An 18,498-nucleotide genomic window follows, 5' to 3' on the forward strand; every position below is an offset into this window, starting at 1 on the left:
AACCATGCATATATCCAAGATTAATCCAGCTGAGATATTAGATATATATGTATGTAGTATCCACTATCCAAGCACAAGTACTCTTGCAAATTGATGTTACACTTGCATGTGGTCCTGTTCGATTGGTAAGAGCAGACTTCGTAGTGGCAAAGTACTTGAACCAAATTGATTGTATGATAAACATCAGATAAACGTACTACATAACTAGCGCTACAAAATATTGTTTAATGCGGGCTAACGACAATTTCGGTCCCTTGTTTTAGATTAAAATCGTTTTAGTCCCTCGTTCAATCGTTAATTTTTGTCACTTTTTGTTTTTGATCGTACATAAAAATCTTTCAAAACATACCGAAAAAGTGCACGTACGTCGCAAAAAAATGGGATATTTTTTGTATTCGGGAATAATCGGGATAATTACATTTTTTTTAAAACCTCCTATAATTTGTTCATGATCTATTTCACAATTAGTGTTAAATGTTGGGAACCAAAAAATATAAATAGCATAAACCAAATTATCTTTTCATATATCAATTACAAATTTTGCTAAAACGACAAATTGGTGGGTTTTTTTCATGACTAGAGAATGCAAATAACACATATGTTGAAATATTTTGGAAAGTGAAGTATATGATGGAGTATTAGAGCAAAGCCATGTGAGAAAAATATGGACAATGCATGTTCTCAAACATTCATCCACGCCAATAATTAATGCGAAAATTAAACCCATACTCGTTCGATGTGAATCCCGTATGTATATACTCAAGGAGCAGATCCAATGATTCCTAATATATATATAAATAAATTAATAAATAATTTTATAATTAATTTTTCTAAATATCTAAGTCAATACTCAATAAAATAAATATTAAGTCACCGAGGATCAACACGGTTCACTGCATAGCTAAATTAATGTCGAGAAATGAGTATCATTTGTGAGGGAAAACCGATAAATTAGATCCTACATGTTCAGTACAAACACAGTTCCAAAGAACATTAAGGGTAGAGATTTATAAATACATGTGGGATCCACTAATTTTTTATTGAACCTCACATATTGGTAAATCTTCATTTTTAGATTCATTATTAAGGCAGTGTCTGTACATGTAGAGTGAAATTTTTCGGAACAACTCCTGATGCCGTCCTATAAATTGGATTAAATTAAATATGGTTTTGGTAGTCTAATTAGTTAAAATTTAGGATCATCCTATAAGTTTTTCTCTTTACGATTTCTGTTATCTATGATATTAGATTTCAGTTTTAGTCTATCATCTTTTTTCGGGGGCAATTTTAGTTCTTTTCTCGATGTGACGTTGATGTGGAGCTGACGTGTATTGTGCTACATCAGCATTTTCGATGAAAAGTGACTAAAATTAGCAAAAATTGGAAAATATATGACTAAAACTAAAATATGAAAATATAGATGATCAAAATCATAATATGTCAAAATCACTGGATCAAAATACAATTTCACCTCAAATTTATTTTTACTATGAACAAATAAAAGTACTGTTTTTTTTCCTTCACATTTTGTCTGACTTTCACCGAAATGCTGAAAAAGCCCGAGACGTTGTTGACAAATGAAAATAAGTACTCTGGTTAAAATCGAATTAAATATTTTTTAAAAAAAATTATTGCACTACCACCAATATTTTACGGTTTTACAAGTCTGTACTCTACAATAGTCTACATAGGCCAATATACATGATACCCAGTCTTGAGTTGGAAAATTATTTTTTACGTTTGTGTCTTTATGATTTTGGCTAAAAAAAAATTTTATTAACCTTAGACATTTTTTTCGCATGACGTTGATGTAACACTAACATGCATGACATCAACGTGTTGAGCGTCATATATAAACAATCTCATTGAAAAATGATCAAAATTACTAAACAAAAATTAAAATTCAAAGTTGCCGAAAAATGAAAGATACATGACAGTTTCAATTTTGACGTACCTAGCATACTAAAACCATGATTATTGGAGAGGTAACTTCGAGGGAAAAAAACACTTCACTCTCTTAGAATTTGATGATTTGTGTGAAAGTGTTAATTAAAGTTGGAGACATAACATGTACTAGAAACTGGTTGGATTCATTAAATGAATTTAAATTATTTTTGAAATTTGTTTAAGGTTATCAAAATTATTATTATTATTTATTTTGTCTAGCAATCAACAAAATTATTATATTTAAAAATTTTGCTGTCTCTAGTGCCACAAAATTAAAAAAAAAAATAGAAGGATGTGCAGCCAAGATTATGATTGCTCCATGTTATTCCTATAGTAGTTACATGTGTGGCAACATATTTCATGGGTTGACTGATTTATGAGATAAGATTTGTAGTCTATACTAATAAAATATATACACTATAGTATTGAAGCTTGTATAGCATAATTTGCTCGCATGTGACACCACTATTGGAAGAGAGAAATAATACAATGAATAACTAAGTTTATTTGCAATCTTTGTCAATCATATCACTCTATATATATTTAATATTGGAAAATGTTTGTAATTTATTTTCCAACTTCATTTGTAAAATTGGGATATTTAATTTCTTTCGTCCCGACTGTCTAATTTATGGGGACCAAGCCCATCTGAAATCCGTGAGTTTCAGCATCATTTTAGTATAGGAAAAATTACTTTTTTGATCCTGTATGTTTGTCACTTTGCGATTTTGGTTATTTATATTTTCAGATTGCAGTTTTAGTCCGCTATCTTTATTTTTTTGGCAATTTTAGTCCTTTTTTTCCGATGTGGCGCTGACGTGGCACCAATTCAATGCTGATGTGGAGTTGACATGTACAGTGCCACGTCATCATTTTCGAAGAAAAAAGATCGAAATTGCCAAAAATCGAAACATACAGGACTAAAACTGAAATGTAAAAACATAAAAGACCAAAATCGCAAAGTGACAAACATACAAGACTAAATTTGTAATTTTTCCTTTTAATATATCACAAACAAGAACTAAAACGGTTTGGCCCCAATGATGGTATAAAAAGTAAAATTGAGTTAATTGGATCCTAAAATATAATCACATGTGCACTCTGAAATTAAAATTTTTTGTTATCTTCAAATTTTTTTTCGAAAGAAAATTCCAAAAAATTAATTTGTAACAACACATCTTTCTTAATGGATAGGTGCTACATGATCCACCAATTTTTTTATAAATAAAGAACACTACGAACACGTAATGCATACAACGAGATATTAATGAAGTTACTTTTCTCGACGACATATCCTATATATATTCACCGGGGTTAAACTAGGACACGAGGATTGTGTTATGTTCTTAGGATCAATTATTCCTCACCTATGTGTGACATTAAACTGTTCATAATGTATAACCAATTTGTTCATGAATTTTTTTTTTTAATTAAGTGATTCGACGAATCACAATCAATCAATTCATATATATACACACTGCAGGGACATGCGCATGTGTTTATATGCATTTTTTTTTTTTTTACCAAAGGAGTGGAGTTTATAGGTTTTGAGGAATTTGCGGTGGCAATGTCATTTGACCAAGTGGTCGTTGCCAGAATCGTAGCCAGAAATTTTATTTGGGAGACGAAATTTTATTATTATTATTATTAAAAACATAATTAAAATAAATATTAATAATAAAAGAATTTTTATTGAATAATTGTGTATGTGATTGGGTGATTGTTTAGTTTAGTTTTTTTTTATATATATATAAGAAAATTGAATTGTTAAATTAAAGAAACCCGCACTTAAAAATTAGTGAAACTATAAAGGGCTTTGACTTAGGCAATGTGCTAAAACTATTTTTAAAAAATATATAAATATTTATTAATGAAATATGTGTAAGGGGAAGATGTTGGGAGGAGTTGAGGGGGACAGTCGCACCCACCAATTGGCTCCGTCTTTGGGACTTAATTATTGGCATGCTGATATATATATTTTATATGTATGTATCATGTGTCAATTTAGGGAGTGTTTTGCAAAACGATATATTTGTAAAGAATTGATTAATTCATAGATTATGAAAACATGAGAGAAAAAATCACAAAAGATAAAAATTAGACATAAGTAGTGTTTTGAAATTATTCTAATGCTAACTTGTTACAATAATAGCTTTTGTATAACTGTATAAGTATATTAATCAACATTCCATCCACTTCAATATTAATTCACTAAAATTAATCAAGAAGTTACGTTAACACAAAAACTGAGTTTAATAAACATAAATTAAAGTGATTTTTTAAGCTAAAATTGGCTATTAGTGATTACAAACACTCTTTTCTTTTCTTTTCTTTTTTAACTGGAAATGCTACTAATTTTTAATAGATTATAATATTTTCACACGAATATAAAGAATAGGTTCATGTACTGCAATCAGATGTCATGTGGATGAAATATTAAAGTAACTGCAGACTAAGGATATGCTTGTCCCGTATCTATGCAAAGGGGCTTCTTTGATTAGGTTACCACTAGCATCGAATTTGGTCCAAAGTACATTATTCTTTGAAACTAGTAGTCTAAGCATTCACGATACATGTGTTAATACTTAATATATCGTATAATTAAGCGTAACACATTTTAAAACGAAATAAGATATTTGTAATATGATAGTATTCGATTGTTTTTCTTTGTCGATTAGAATAAGATATAAGAATCAGAGCATATAATATAATTAGTTTGAAATATGAGAAATTATGTTAATTAAACTGAAACTAAGTGAGACGCTGTATTTGTTCCTAAATAGTACTGTATTACTATTTCCCTTTTTACACTTTTTCCCCCATTTGAGCACTTTTTTTTTTTTTTTTTTACATTATTGCCAAAAGGACAAGTAATGTTCCCAAGTTGATTTTGTAAAAGATATTGCTTGTTAAAAATACTATAATTAGTATATATTTGTTTTCGTATCTCGTTAAATCAGATAATTCTGTTAGAGTAATTCATTTTGCCATATATATATATACAATTTTGTTATCATGTCCACTCATCGTTCCCACCTAATGTGCCCATCATGAGGTGGCACTCAACTATTGAATGTGATGAATTGTGCGTCCAATAGTTGAGTGTCACCTCATGGTGAGCACATTATGTGGGCACGGTGGATGGGCAGGATAACAAAACTATATATATATATATCAAGTTCTAAAAAACACAAAGCACATCGAAGTGTGATACCAAAACTTCAAACTTTTTAAGTTTAAAAAGAATTAATACGAGTTTAAGTGTCTGAGCGAATATATATATATATATATATATATATATATATATATATATATATATATATATATACATCAAGTTCTAAAAACATATATCACATCGAAGTGTGATACTGAAACTTTAAACTTTTTAATTTTAAAAAGAATTAATACGAGCGTTTTTAGTTAAAATAATTTTAATTTTCTCAAGAAATTTTTGGAGTAAATAATGCATAAATATAATAAATTTAAGTGTAATGCATTAGGCTTTTTTTTTTTTTTTTGTAAATTTCTAATTTAACATGTTCTATAATTCATTTTATATTTGTGTCTTGTGTCATCAAATACAAACTCAATTTAAATTGTACTATTTAAAAATATTATTATTAATATCCTTTGTGGGTTATAAAACGTTAATATTTACTACATGTTCATCATTGATACATTTAACTATTCAATATTATATATTTATAGCATTACTTAGCAGTGAAATTTCTAATTCATGTTTGTCTTCTTCTTGTTCATATATCAATCTTTCTTTGGAAAAAATGCACTGCATGGTTATTAAGCATGATTGTGCGTTGTTAGCGTTACTAACTAATAAAATGATCACTAATTTGTGTTCTCTCTTCTTCTTATTAATAACTCATAAATTTATTTTTATTTTTTAAAAAACACATATTCGCACTATAAGAGTAATTACACTTAATATGGTCAACCTATGTTTGACCGCTTTTCATGAAATAAAGCGTTTTAGGAAAGCTTCAAGTTTTATTGTGATTAAGAGGATCTTAATCAAACTTTTTTGAATATATATCACTTAATCAAGTTCTTAAAATATATATATACATATATATATATTCTAAATTTCAGTTGACTAAAATTTATTATTACTATACATAAAAAGCTGTTACAGCACATGTGAGTCGGGTAAATGAAATCCCATCTGTACAGGCACTGTTTCAATGCAGATTTAAGAGTTAAGATTTATCAATACATGTGAGATCTACTATTTTTTCAATGAACTACACAAATATGGATAAATATCCATCTTTAAATACATCATTGAGATAGTGCTTTTAAAGGTAGGATAAAATTATATGACGAGTGGACAACTAAAAGTTACCAAACAGCCTACAACACCCGTGGGCTTTCCTGAAAAACTAATTGGGCTGAACAAATATAAATTTGAGCTCACGTTTACAATAAAGCCCAGTAAGCTTACATTTCAAATTATTCTTCAGGTGAAACGCCAACATTTAATCGCACTCAAAACTAGCCGTTTTCGATTCATCTTCCCAAATTTCAAAAATAAGAAAAAAGGAAAGAAACACAGAAACCCCTCTCATTTCAGGAGCTCTTTCCATGGAATTCTCCTGAGAATCAACAAATTCTCATGCTTGCTTAGAATTGGAAAGGAATGTATAAAGTACACAGAAACTGATTTTATTGAACATTGTTCCCGAATCTTCGCAAACGGCGGTCAATCTTGCAGGTGATTTTCAAGAATTTCGGGGTTTTTTTTTTTTTTTTTTGCATGTAATTGTGAGATTAATTTATGAAAATTTTCCTGTAATATTCGACAAATTTCATCTATAGTGGGAGAACAACTGGTTATTCTTCTGCTTCTTAATATTCGAAATACTTCTTTGCGTTTTAACTCTTTGCGCCCCAGGATTTATTGTTTACAATCACTGTTTTCTGCTATGTAGTGAATCTTAACCAACTGGTTATTTTTGTATTTATTGTCGAGACACCTAGTTGATTTGTTGGAAAAACAAGGAGAGCAATATGGATTTCAAATGGGTTTCTGTTGAATTTTTTGTTCCTGGTCGATCGGTAAAAAGATGAATTTCCTGGCCCGTGGAAATATATGCTTCAAGTATTTTTTGTGATAAGTGCCTGATTATTTTATAATCATTTTTTTTCCTTTAGAGATTAATTTTGGGATGAGAGCTTCGGTTTGATGAAGATGACATTAGGACCATCAGTGACACCATCATCAAAGATCAGGAGGATGCCACTATGCACCCCTGGCGGTACAAAAGTCAGTGTGGAGAATATTTTAGTAACAGTTCGAATGCGGCCATTAAGTTCGAAAGAACAAGCCTCTTATGACCTCATTGCATGGGACATTACTGATGAAAATACCATTGTTTCAAAGAATCTATACCACGAGCGGCATGCTGGATCTTACACATTTGGTAGATGAACCATAATTTACATAATTTTCAGGACAAACTCTTGCTATATTTGTTCTAATCATAAACTTGTGGCTGAACCCCTAATCCATATTACTTGTTAAAACTGAACGTAAATGTTCGTGTTTTCCAGATAAAGTTTTTGATCCTGCTTGCCCTACCTGGAAAGTTTATGAAGAAGGTGCTAAGGATGTTGCTTTGTCTGCTCTCAATGGAATTAATGGTAAAAGACTAATGGTGAATTGTCATTGTATGTTATAGAAACTTTGTTGGCTTTTTCATTAGTTGTTACAATGTTTATGCAGCGACAATCTTTGCATACGGGCAGACTTGTAGCGGAAAGACTTTCACCATGAGGGGTGTGATGGAACATGCTGTCAAAGACATTTATGAACACATCAAATTTGTAAGATGCATTGGTTTGAAATTCTTTTTTTTTTTTTTAATATAATTTGAGTATCTTGTTTTAATCATTCTATGTGGTATGTTTCCCTTTATTGTCCGTGACAGACTCCAGAGAGGGAATTTGTGCTCAAGTTTTCTGCTTTAGAAATATATAATGAAACTGTGGTAGATCTTTTGAATAGAGAGTCTGGACCACTTCGCCTGTTGGATGATCCTGAGGTGAAAACACCAATATTCTGTTGTTCATTTGATCTCTCTTATTTTGTGTCTGAAATGTTTCTTATATGTGCAGAGAGGAACCATAGTAGATAAGTTGATTGAGGAGGTCGTGAAAGATTCTCAACATTTGAGGTACCTAATAAGCATTTGTGAAGGTAATACATAAATTAATATTTCTTTTTCTTTTTTTCCCTAAAGAGTGGAGGATTTAAATTTCGACCAAACAAATTTATTCCCCAATTTTTTTGCATCTTCAAGAAATTGTAATGTTTTAAAAGAGCAAAATGGTGCCCTAGATATATCATCTGACAGTTACTTGTGCTTGCAGCTCAAAGGCAGGTTGGTGAAACTGCTCTAAACGATAAAAGCTCAAGGTCCCATCAGATAATTAGGATGGTAAGTAAGCTTCAGCTACTTCAGTCACAAGATTCTGAGTAAATGACTCTTAGCCATGGTCTTGTAATTCTTTCCTTATACTTAATCTTTAGCTCATATAATAGTGAATAGATCCTTATCCATCCCACAGTCCCCACTGCACATTTTGAACTACAGGGAAATGCTTTCCATCATGGTGCATTCATGTTTTCATTCACTTATAGTTCCCAGTGTCCTTTTTGTATTTTCTTTACATATCTCATATGTTCGTATGACCGTTAGCATTATCCACTGCCTAAAATCCTTTTAAAATCTTTGTTTTAATGAATAACTTGCTTCTCTAGTTCTGATATTTTATTTTGTCTACTTTTATGAACTTGAAAAATATTAGTTTCTTATTCTGTTAGCCTCTTTCAAATATGTGTAGCATGTTTAGACACATGAATGCCTCGTTTTCCACCTTCATTTTTCAGACCATCGAGAGTAGTCTCCGAGAAGACTCAGAGTGTGTGAAATCTTTTTCTGCCAGTTTGGTGAGTGCTGTTTTATCTCACTCCAGATCTTTCTTTGCTTCATAGATAATTGATCGTTCTGTATTAAATTCAATAACAATTACAGAATCTTGTGGATCTAGCTGGTAGTGAACGTGCTGCTCAAACAAGTACAGATGGTACAAGGTTGAAAGAAGGAAGTCATATCAACAGAAGCCTGCTGACATTGACAACTGTCATCAGAAAGCTAAGGTTCAAATATTATATGACAACAAACAACAAAATATGACGTGTGATACTGAAGTTTGCACATGTGCAATAAGAAAACGCGCACATTTTTTTTTTTGCATTATGTCAACTAAGTACCTTATAATGTTAAACCTGTATTTGTGATCTGACAACAATTTTGTTACTCCACTGTGTATATTTTATGTACACACAAAAATGCAGTGGGGAATTCAATCTAGTCACCCCTTCATTAAAGGGAGAATCCGTTCAAGACTGAGACAGAGGCTCTTGGCTCTCTGCTGCTTACATATTAACTCTCATTAGTTTCTGTGGTCACAAAGCCTTGGCAATTAATTCATTGAGGCTCAATAATGAAAATAAAAATGGGAATTTTGTGAAATCTCAAGCTGATGTTAATCCTATTTCGCTTGTTTATTTGCAGTGGTGGAAAGAAAAGTAACCACATTCCTTACCGAGATTCAAAACTCACGAGGATATTGCAGACTTCACTAGGTGGAAATGCACGCACAGCAATAATTTGCACAATGAGCCCTGCTTTGAGCCATGTAGAGCAATCGAGAAACACACTTTTATTTGCCACGAGTGCGAAGGAAGTAACAAATACTGCCCGAGTGAACATGGTAAGAAAAAATTCTCATCACATACGAAGTCCATTGCACCTCCTAATACAAAACATATTTTTCTATGCAACTCATGCAAAATTCATTATGTTTCCACATGCCATTTTTTTGTTTCTGGGAAGTTAATATTGGAACCCATATTTAAGCAGAACAGTGTTTATCAACTGTCTCTCTTTAATTTCTGAACCCTTTTTTGAGTGCAAAAATGAATTTAGATCTTTACATCAGAACACGTCGTATGATAACATAGACATACTGTCTGCCGTGTTATTAAACTTATATTATAAGAGAGTCTAAAATGTTATTAAATACGAATAGCATCACCATTGCAAAAAACAGTTGGAGGATGCATAAACTGAAGTACTTATTTGCATGTACAGTTTAAAAATACCTCATCTTTTTTAATTTTTAACAAAATTAGGGTTTGCTGATTTCCCATGCAATTGTATTGGTGTTATCACCAACAAAACAGATTTTGCAGCATATCAGATGTTGTCTGCAGTACTATATCTATAATAACTGAAATGTGCGCTTGGATAAGTGTATTGAGGTTTGGAGCTGAGGGTTATTTTATTTATCTAGATTGTTGAAAAGAAGAAACTAGTAAAGCATTTGCAAGACGAAGTTGCCAGACTTGAAGCAGAGATTCTAAACCCTGAATCGTCCGACTCTTCATCCTTAAGGTCTTTGTTGAGGGAAAAGGAAAAGAAAATACAGCAGGTACCCTGAAGCTTTCTTTGAACAAGCTGAACCATTTCACCAGTCAATTTTCATATTTATAGCTTGCAGCATTCACAAAAAAAAAACACTGTAATCTGGGAAAATGTGCATCCACACACCAACTCTACTTCCTAGGCATTCTGCCATCAAATCGTTCAGCATTCCTTCATGTAGAGAGAGAGCAGATTGAGAAGACATTATTAGTAGAGGGAGTTCATGTAGTTCAATAGTAGATGATACTTTACCTCCCTACATTTTTGTAATGACAGTTTTGTATATACAGATGGAGAGAGAGATTCATGAGCTGAAACGTGAGAGAGACCAGGTTCAATCTCAGCTTGAGTTAGAAAGAAGTTCACACAAAGAGCGAAAGGTATGATGCTATGCTGTCTTTCCCTCATTCTAACCTCAGATCTTTTTATTCCAAAATTTGTTTCATTTCATGATGTTATTATATACATCTATGATAAGTGAGTATTGAATATTCTAACTTTATTTCGAGACATCTGGGCGGTTTCCCCTCATTTGTCTAGACATTCACGTGCCCATCTCTATTTTGTTTTCGTCTCTAACAGCGATCACATTTCTTGGAGTAATCTTTGTTCATTTCAGGCATCAGAGCATCAAGGGCCTTCTTGTCACGTGGTTAAGCGTCTTTCTTATAATGACAATGACTCGCTTTCCAGCAAATGCGATTCAAAAGCCAAGATTAGGAAGAAAGCTAGAAAAATACAGACTTCGACAGGGGTCCTGGTTAACGAAATCAGAAATCTGGAGACGAGGCAAAGACAACTTGGCGAAGAGGCAAATCGTGCACTAGAACTACTTCACAAGGAGGTTGTTTCTCAAAAGCTTGGAAGTCAGGATACTACTGAATCAATAGCAAAGATGCTATCAGAAATAAAGATTATGCATGCAGCAAGTTGCACGTCAGAGGTGCAGACAAAAGAAAAGGCTACATTGAGAGAAGAGATCGCTCGATTGAACTCTGAAGAAAGCAACATTGCAGTTTTAGAACAGAAGCTTGAAAAAGTTCAGAAATTTATAGAAGAACTAGTTATGCATATTCCAAATGGTGAGGGAACTCCAGACTCAAAGAATTCTGCGAAAAAGAGAAGAGGGCTCCCTTTTACTTTGAGTAATACAGCCAACATGCCTAATATGATAAGATCTCCTTGCTCGGCGATGTCTTCTTCTCGCAAATCAATGGAACATGAAACTGAAAACAGAGCCCCTGAGAGGAATAGTGGTGTCCATGATGCAATCCTCAGGCAAAAGTGCCTCACCCCTACTAGTGAAGAAACTTGCAGCATCTCATCAAGAGGGAAATGTTCTGCACAAAAGCATTCAAGCTCAATCAATGTGAAGAAGATGCAGAGAATGTTTAAAAAAGCAACCGAGGATAACATTCAAAGCATTAAAGCTTATGTTACTGAGCTAAAAGAACGGGTAGCAAAGCTACAGTATCAGAAGCAGCTTCTTGTTTGCCAGGTGATTATTACATACGCCAAGATATATTCAGCATGATTTACCTTCAGTGTTTGTCTGAAAAAGTTTTATGGTGCAAAATATGTGATTCTCAGTCACTAGAAATTCATGGTCTACTGGTCGATTACCTTATGCATGGTTGTATCGTTGCGAGTTACTTTCAACAAAAGTTGTTGAACGATGGTTCAGAATATGGCCAATGCTAATCTAATAAAGAAATTTTGGTATCTTTATTTGTTGCATACCGAGTGAAAGATGAAAGCTGCATCAAGTGCATCTTTAGCTTATTAATTTTCTTTAAGACCTTCACTTTTGAAACAGTCTTTTGTACCCGTTTCACTAAACAATTATATCAATAATTTAGGTGTTGGAGTTAGAAGAGGCTAACGAGGCTTCAAGTGATGACACAGAGACATTAGTTGGACAATCGTCCATTCCATGGAACGTGGTGTTTGAGGATCAAAGGAAAGAGATTATAATGTTGTGGCATGTCTGTCATGTTTCGATCATACACCGAACTCAATTTTATTTGTTATTTAGAGGAGATCCTTCTGATCAGATATATATGGAAGTCGAACTTAGACGGTTGAAATGGTTGGAGCAACATCTTGATGACCTCGGTAATGCCAGCCCCGCACTCTTAGGTGATGACCCTGCTGGCTCAGTATCATCGAGGTACTTTCTAAGACTTTATAACATACTAGGTCTAATAATATATGCCGAGCTATGAATGAGTGACACGTGGAACTTGTCAGATAATCAAGATGTATTCATTCACACATGAAACTTAACCATACTTTGGTATTATGTGCATATCATCTCAGTCATTTCGAGTCATATGCATATTAGCTTGTGATATTAAAATTATTTCTCTTTCCAGCATCAAGGCTCTTAAACAAGAAAGAGAGTATCTAGCAAAAAGAGTGAGTTCAAAATTAACTGCGGAAGAAAGAGAGATCTTGTACATGAAATGGGATATTCCACCGGAAGGCAAACAGAGGAGGCGGCTGCAGCTTGTCAATAAACTGTGGACTGATCCTCTCGATATGCAACATGTGAAGGAAAGTGCAGAAGTAGTGGCCAAGATTGTTGGATTCTGCGAATCGGGCCAACCCATTTTGAGGGAAATGTTCGAGCTCAACTTTGCGCCCCTCAGTGACAAGAAGACATGGATGGGTTGGAATTTGATATCAAATCTTTTGCATCTGTGAGAGCACATTGAGAGAAGATGATGATTCATGATATGATGTGTAGAACTTAGAACAAATATCAAGATGTATGTCAAAGAAGTTTACATTATGTGAATTGTACTTGCCACCCAAGACAGCATGATCTTGAGTTAACCACAACAATATGGATCCCGACTGCATTGGACTATACTAAATTTGAAATAAACTTGACTCAATGAAGAGCTTTTTGAAATCATTGGACTACTTACGATGATTACTACAATTAATAATATATATTTAAAAATTCATATTTGTCTGTTAATTATAGATACAAAACATTTTTCCTTATTTGAGTCAAAAAGTCTATGAATTCCTGATCTTTGATACCATGAAAGACATGACAACGGAAACTAAACAATCAAATCTAGATCAACCAGTCTAATATTGACTACAAATTTACCAAATTGATTATGTACTTAAAAAATTGAAAGCTAAAAGTCTACCCCCTGGCCAGTAGTACCATTACAAGTCCAAATTAAATTCTACATGAATCATATATATATCCTTCATGCAGCTGTTATCCTCTTGGTTCTCCTTGATATCCATTTGGTGGTTTGCGGTATGATCTTCCAAGTCATAGCGAAACACAACTGGTTGGACTCGTTGTGGCGAAACATCCAAATGGTTACCCAAAAGGTGAACTCCTTCAACTCATAGTGTCGTTTAAAAGCCTTCCATCCCCCGTTGAGCACATATATTGTCATACCCGAGTGCTTGAATTCCATGGTGAATTTGGTTCCATCGGGGCCGTAAACCGCGACGGGGATCCCCCTCACCTCGTCCTCCGTGGGGCGATCCAACATGGGCAGATAACATGCCTCCACGAAGCTCTTGTTAAGCGACAAGCGGCATTGGACGTCGTCCACGTCGCTGGCGGTCAGTTGTTTCTCCAAGGGCATGCTGATGGATCCAATGTGCTCCCACAGTCGTCGTATCGGAGGGTATCGCCGCAGTCTCGTTCCATCTATGCTGTATGCTGCCATGGGAAAATCCTTGAGTATTTGCTCGGGGTGTTTGCCATTCTTGATCGACAATAGAACCCAAGCCGCGTCGCCGGTCCCGAAAACGCTCTCCTCCGCCTCTTCTCGATCGTTTTCCATTCAAGAATATCAGTCGATGTTGATCAACAATGTGCTTCTTTAGTTTTATATATATAGAGTTGGAAAAGGAGATATCATGTCTCTGAATGAAAAGTTACCTTATATGATGTATGCATGCAAACTAAAATATTGATTGATTTAAAGATATAAATAAATAATATTTCCATATTTAATCCCATTCCTATTTGGATTCGTTGGGGGTGTGCATGCTTTAATTTCCTTTTCTTGATGGAAAAGCAAATATGTTTACATATATATGGAATCTTTAATATATAACAAAATTTCGATCGACCACTTAGTTTTCTAGCAGAAGTCTGTCTTAAGATTTTGTTTCCTAGATTTTAGGAGGGCCAAATTAATTTTTATGTACGCGTGAATATATAATGAATTCTTGTTTGTCTCTTTCTCCAAATTAAGGACTTTTTAGGGAAAATAAAAGCGTGGAAATTAATTCGAATATGGAATTGGGGAAAACATATATATGATACGGTGCTTGAATATTTTGCTTTCTTATCTTATATTATGTTTTTAAACACTATACTTCACAAGTATGGTACGTAGTTACTTTTTTGGGGAAGAAAACAAATTCATAAGGCTTTTCGATGAAGGAAATTTTCTACACAAGGAAGCCATATTAAAATTTCATCAATCATCTAACTTTAAGATATATTAAAAGAAAATAGGATTTCAGGGTATCTTCGTAAAATTAATTAAGTGAAGATTTATAATTAAATTGTAAAGATAATTTGAAGAAATAATCATATAAAGGGGTGTATTTGTCATCACGCATCCTATCAAATAGAAATTGAGAAACAGTGGTCGATTATTATTATTTTTTTTTAAGACAATGGAATTTTTTTTTAAGATGATAAAACTCGATTATTTTCAAGTGTGTTAGAAGAGTTGCACTTTTCAAAACTTAGTTTCATAAATTAATCAAAGTTATAGTTTATACTCTGGGCGAATTTACCATCGTTATGGACCTTATGGTGCATAATTTAACTGGGCTTAATTTAATTAGATGATTCACCTCTTTTTCTTGATTAAATTCAATAGATTACCGCCAATGAATTTACTTTTTTTTTTCTCATGTACCCCAAGCTAATATCTTACTTCTCCATTTATGACCATAACTATTTTTAAATTTGCCTAAAATATTATTTAATGAAAGGGTGTTGATTCACAATTGAGAAACTCTGCATGCCCTTTAATTTTATTCACACTTTTATATTTTTTATAGAATAATTTGTTTGCTTGAATATTATTTTTTAATTAATTTGATTTGTATTCAAATATGAGTAATATCGCAGTTTTAAAAATTACCGAGAGACTAAATTGCAATTAAAAATATCAAAATTAGAAGGGAAAAATACAAAAGGAAAGAAAAAACAAAAGTATAATATCTATAACATATAAGAAAAATTTTAGCACAAATTAAAAAAAAAAAATGGTGTCCTCTTTTGTCTCATAGACATATTCGTTATATATAGTATAGATGACTATAAATTAAATTAACTATATTTGTATCGAATATTACAAAATAAAGAAACTTTTAATCACTCACTTATCAAGTGTACCAAAATATGCCTTAAAGTACTAACTTAGTAACTAACTTGTTATTTTAATAGATTGAGAAACTAACTCTTATATATTCTTTCTCTCGTTCAATAAAAATGATTACGAAAATTTAGTTAACAAATTCTGAAAATGACAAACTGATTTGTTAAAATTTTCAAAAAGTAATTAATTATGTTAAAATTTTGGTCACAGAAATTTTCGCGTGTGTGGTCGCTAGTAAAATATTACTGGTAAAATTATAAGAATAACATGCATGGTTAGAACTTAGAAGTGAGGGAGATTAGAGAATAATAAAACAACGTAGTTCTCAAAATTTTTAATCTTATGAATTCAAAAAACAAGAACGAGAAATTTAAAAAATAAATTTAAGTGGACCACGTGTCATAGATGGGATGGGGTATGAAAATCATATCTTTTATTTTAAATCTCTTAAGTCTTATCCACTAAATTCGTCCAAAAAATTTAATTAGTCGCCGAACTTTTATTACATAAATTTAAATTGAGAATTGGCCGGGAGGAGAGATCTCAATATAGCGTATATGAAAACAAGACAACTCTAAAATAAAAAGGCGTTTCTTGAATATCAATCCATTTTACTTTATAAATTAGTTTCCTCCTACAACTACACTTGAAGACTACTTGTACATATCCCTAAACTACTTTCTTGATTCTAATCTTTCAAGAATTCGAGGATTCTGATTATATATAGGATATCTTCCTAATCCAAATAGGACACTACGAAGAAATTACGCAATAAATAATATACAACCATTACATCAAAACACAAATAGCGCAAAAACACAAGAAAATTAAAGATAATTTCATGATAATGGCGACGATCAATTCTCTCAAGTTCCCTTCGTGGTTGAAGCACTGCATAGAGACCAAGTTTTACGAAGAAAGATGTGAGAGACATGTAAAGAAATACAAAACCATCTATTGTAGGAGTTGCATGGGAACCCTAGCATGCGAGATATGCTGGAGAAATTCCACGGAGCATCGCGACCATATATTCTTGCGAGTGCGTAAATCAATTCACGTGCAATCTTTAGAATGGGAATCTGATCTGACTTCTTATAATTTATACTGTTTACAACATCTAAAAATAAGTGGTTACGGATTTTTTCTTCATTTTGTTAAGAAAAAAAAATTCATAATCGCTTGTTTTTAGAGGTTGCGCAACACTGCTGCCTTACTTTTTATATGTTTGTTTCGTTTTCTTGATTCTAACGTTTGGGGATCAATTTGCGGTGTTTTGCTAGGTTTATATCGCTTCATGGAGGGCCTCGTTCGAGATAGGAGACTTGAGCCAGTTCTGGGATGCGTCGGATATTCAAGTGTATAGAATAAATTTCAAACAAGTTGTGTATTTGAATCCCAACGAGAAAGGGAGAGTGGAGACAAATGAGAGAACCCCCAAGTGTGGGAGTTGCAAACGAAAGTTGATCGAGTCTCAGTACAAGTTTTGCTCTGTTGCTTGCAAGGTAATTATATTTATTATATAATATTCTACTGTTTTCATGCATTTTATATATTAATAATTAGCTAGGGTTTGATTTTTTTTAAAAAAAAAAATTATTTGATAATTGTGTCACATTGCATGCATGCAGATGAGGAGCACAGTGTTTTCTTACCGTGTAAGGAGAAGAAAAGCTAGGTTTCCTGTGAGGGCTCCCATGTCTTGGTTGTCGGACGATTCCTATTCTTCTTAAATATATGAGTTTGAATTGATTGGAAACTATATAATTTTCTGCTTTTCTTAGCTAAGAATTATAATTTTTTTTATGTATTTCCAAAACATTACTTTAGTATATATAGTAATTGAAAAAATAAAAAGAAAAGGGAGATCTCTCAAGAGACCGCTGCACTGATATTTTCCATTGCTTTTTTTTTTTCAGTCACGGATTTATTATTATTACTTTTTTTGGCAACAATTACACACAGTGACACACACAGGCTTTAAGATTTTACAGATATATAATTATATTTCTTTGTTTTGTATGCATGCAAATTGATTAATATATAAATATCCATATGGGATATGCTAAAAATTGAAGATATATCATGTGTGAATCTATTATTCTCGATCGCATTCCTATTCTTGATGAAAAGGCAAATCATGTTTTATACACGTACGGAAGCTTACAAATCTCGACCACAGTTTTTTTTAAGATCGAAACTATTAAAAGATATTGTTTTATATGGGAGAATTATATTTTTGATGTTATTATTTGGATTATATATATATATATATATTTATGGTTCTCTTATGTGAATTAAATTTTCAATTCTCTGTAACTTATATTTTTTTTCATTTTTGGTTTTGTTATGGTCAATTTTCATCCGTAGTACTGTCAATTGTATATTATTTTTATTTTTTTCATTTAACTTGTATTTGTTTTTATAATAGATCATTTTTATAATCGACAAACAAAATATACTCTGATCAAAAAATGATCAAAAAAAAAATAATATACAAGTTAAAGGACCAAAAATGAATATACAAGTTACAGAACTACAACTAAAAATTCATGGTGACTGGACCAAAAATTGAAAAGAAAAAAAAACATGCAAGTTACATTATTGAAAATATAAATTCACCAATAATATGACCAAAAGTGAAAAAAAAAATTACAAATAAC

The 18,498-nt window shown here is 32.3% G+C and overlaps 2 protein-coding genes across 2 annotated transcripts; both read left to right on the plus strand.

Annotated features, from left to right (window-relative positions):
• The first annotated feature begins 6,503 nt into the window (after positions 1–6,503).
• Positions 6,504–13,254, plus strand: LOC140887698 (kinesin-like protein NACK2). Its single transcript, XM_073295128.1, has 15 exons — positions 6,504–6,676; positions 7,117–7,385; positions 7,516–7,605; positions 7,688–7,788; positions 7,893–8,006; positions 8,080–8,161; positions 8,335–8,402; positions 8,855–8,914; positions 9,000–9,124; positions 9,543–9,741; positions 10,324–10,461; positions 10,745–10,834; positions 11,074–11,952; positions 12,314–12,624; positions 12,830–13,254. Exons 2-15 carry the CDS (start codon positions 7,148–7,150, stop codon positions 13,158–13,160), a joined length of 2,826 nt encoding a protein of 941 aa, XP_073151229.1. The 5' UTR covers positions 6,504–6,676; positions 7,117–7,147; the 3' UTR covers positions 13,161–13,254.
• A 3,431-nt stretch (positions 13,255–16,685) lies between these two features.
• On the plus strand, positions 16,686–17,568 carry LOC140888943 (uncharacterized). Its single transcript, XM_073296638.1, has 3 exons — positions 16,686–16,772; positions 17,119–17,340; positions 17,467–17,568. The coding sequence occupies exons 1-3, from the start codon at positions 16,686–16,688 to the stop codon at positions 17,566–17,568; spliced, it is 411 nt and encodes a 136-aa protein (XP_073152739.1).
• Positions 17,569–18,498: the final 930 nt, after the last annotated feature.

The sequence above is a fragment of the Henckelia pumila genome, chromosome 3 (genome assembly GCF_033568475.1).
Source record: "Henckelia pumila isolate YLH828 chromosome 3, ASM3356847v2, whole genome shotgun sequence".
NCBI lineage: Eukaryota > Viridiplantae > Streptophyta > Magnoliopsida > Lamiales > Gesneriaceae > Henckelia > Henckelia pumila.

Bases quoted from the DNA above. Each gene is read 5' to 3' on its own strand.
- LOC140888943 (XM_073296638.1), top strand. From the start codon at position 16,686: ATGGCGACGATCAATTCTCTCAAGTTCCCTTCGTGGTTGAAGCACTGC. The intron at 16,773-17,118 runs GTAAAGAAATAC...GTGTTTTGCTAG, and splicing joins AAGAAAGATGTGAGAGACAT to GTTTATATCGCTTCATGGAG. The intron at 17,341-17,466 runs GTAATTATATTT...GCATGCATGCAG, and splicing joins TTTGCTCTGTTGCTTGCAAG to ATGAGGAGCACAGTGTTTTC.
- LOC140887698 (XM_073295128.1), top strand. From the start codon at position 7,148: ATGAAGATGACATTAGGACCATCAGTGACACCATCATCAAAGATCAGG. The intron at 7,606-7,687 runs GTAAAAGACTAA...ATGTTTATGCAG, and splicing joins TGCTCTCAATGGAATTAATG to CGACAATCTTTGCATACGGG. The intron at 10,835-11,073 runs GTATGATGCTAT...TGTTCATTTCAG, and splicing joins GTTCACACAAAGAGCGAAAG to GCATCAGAGCATCAAGGGCC.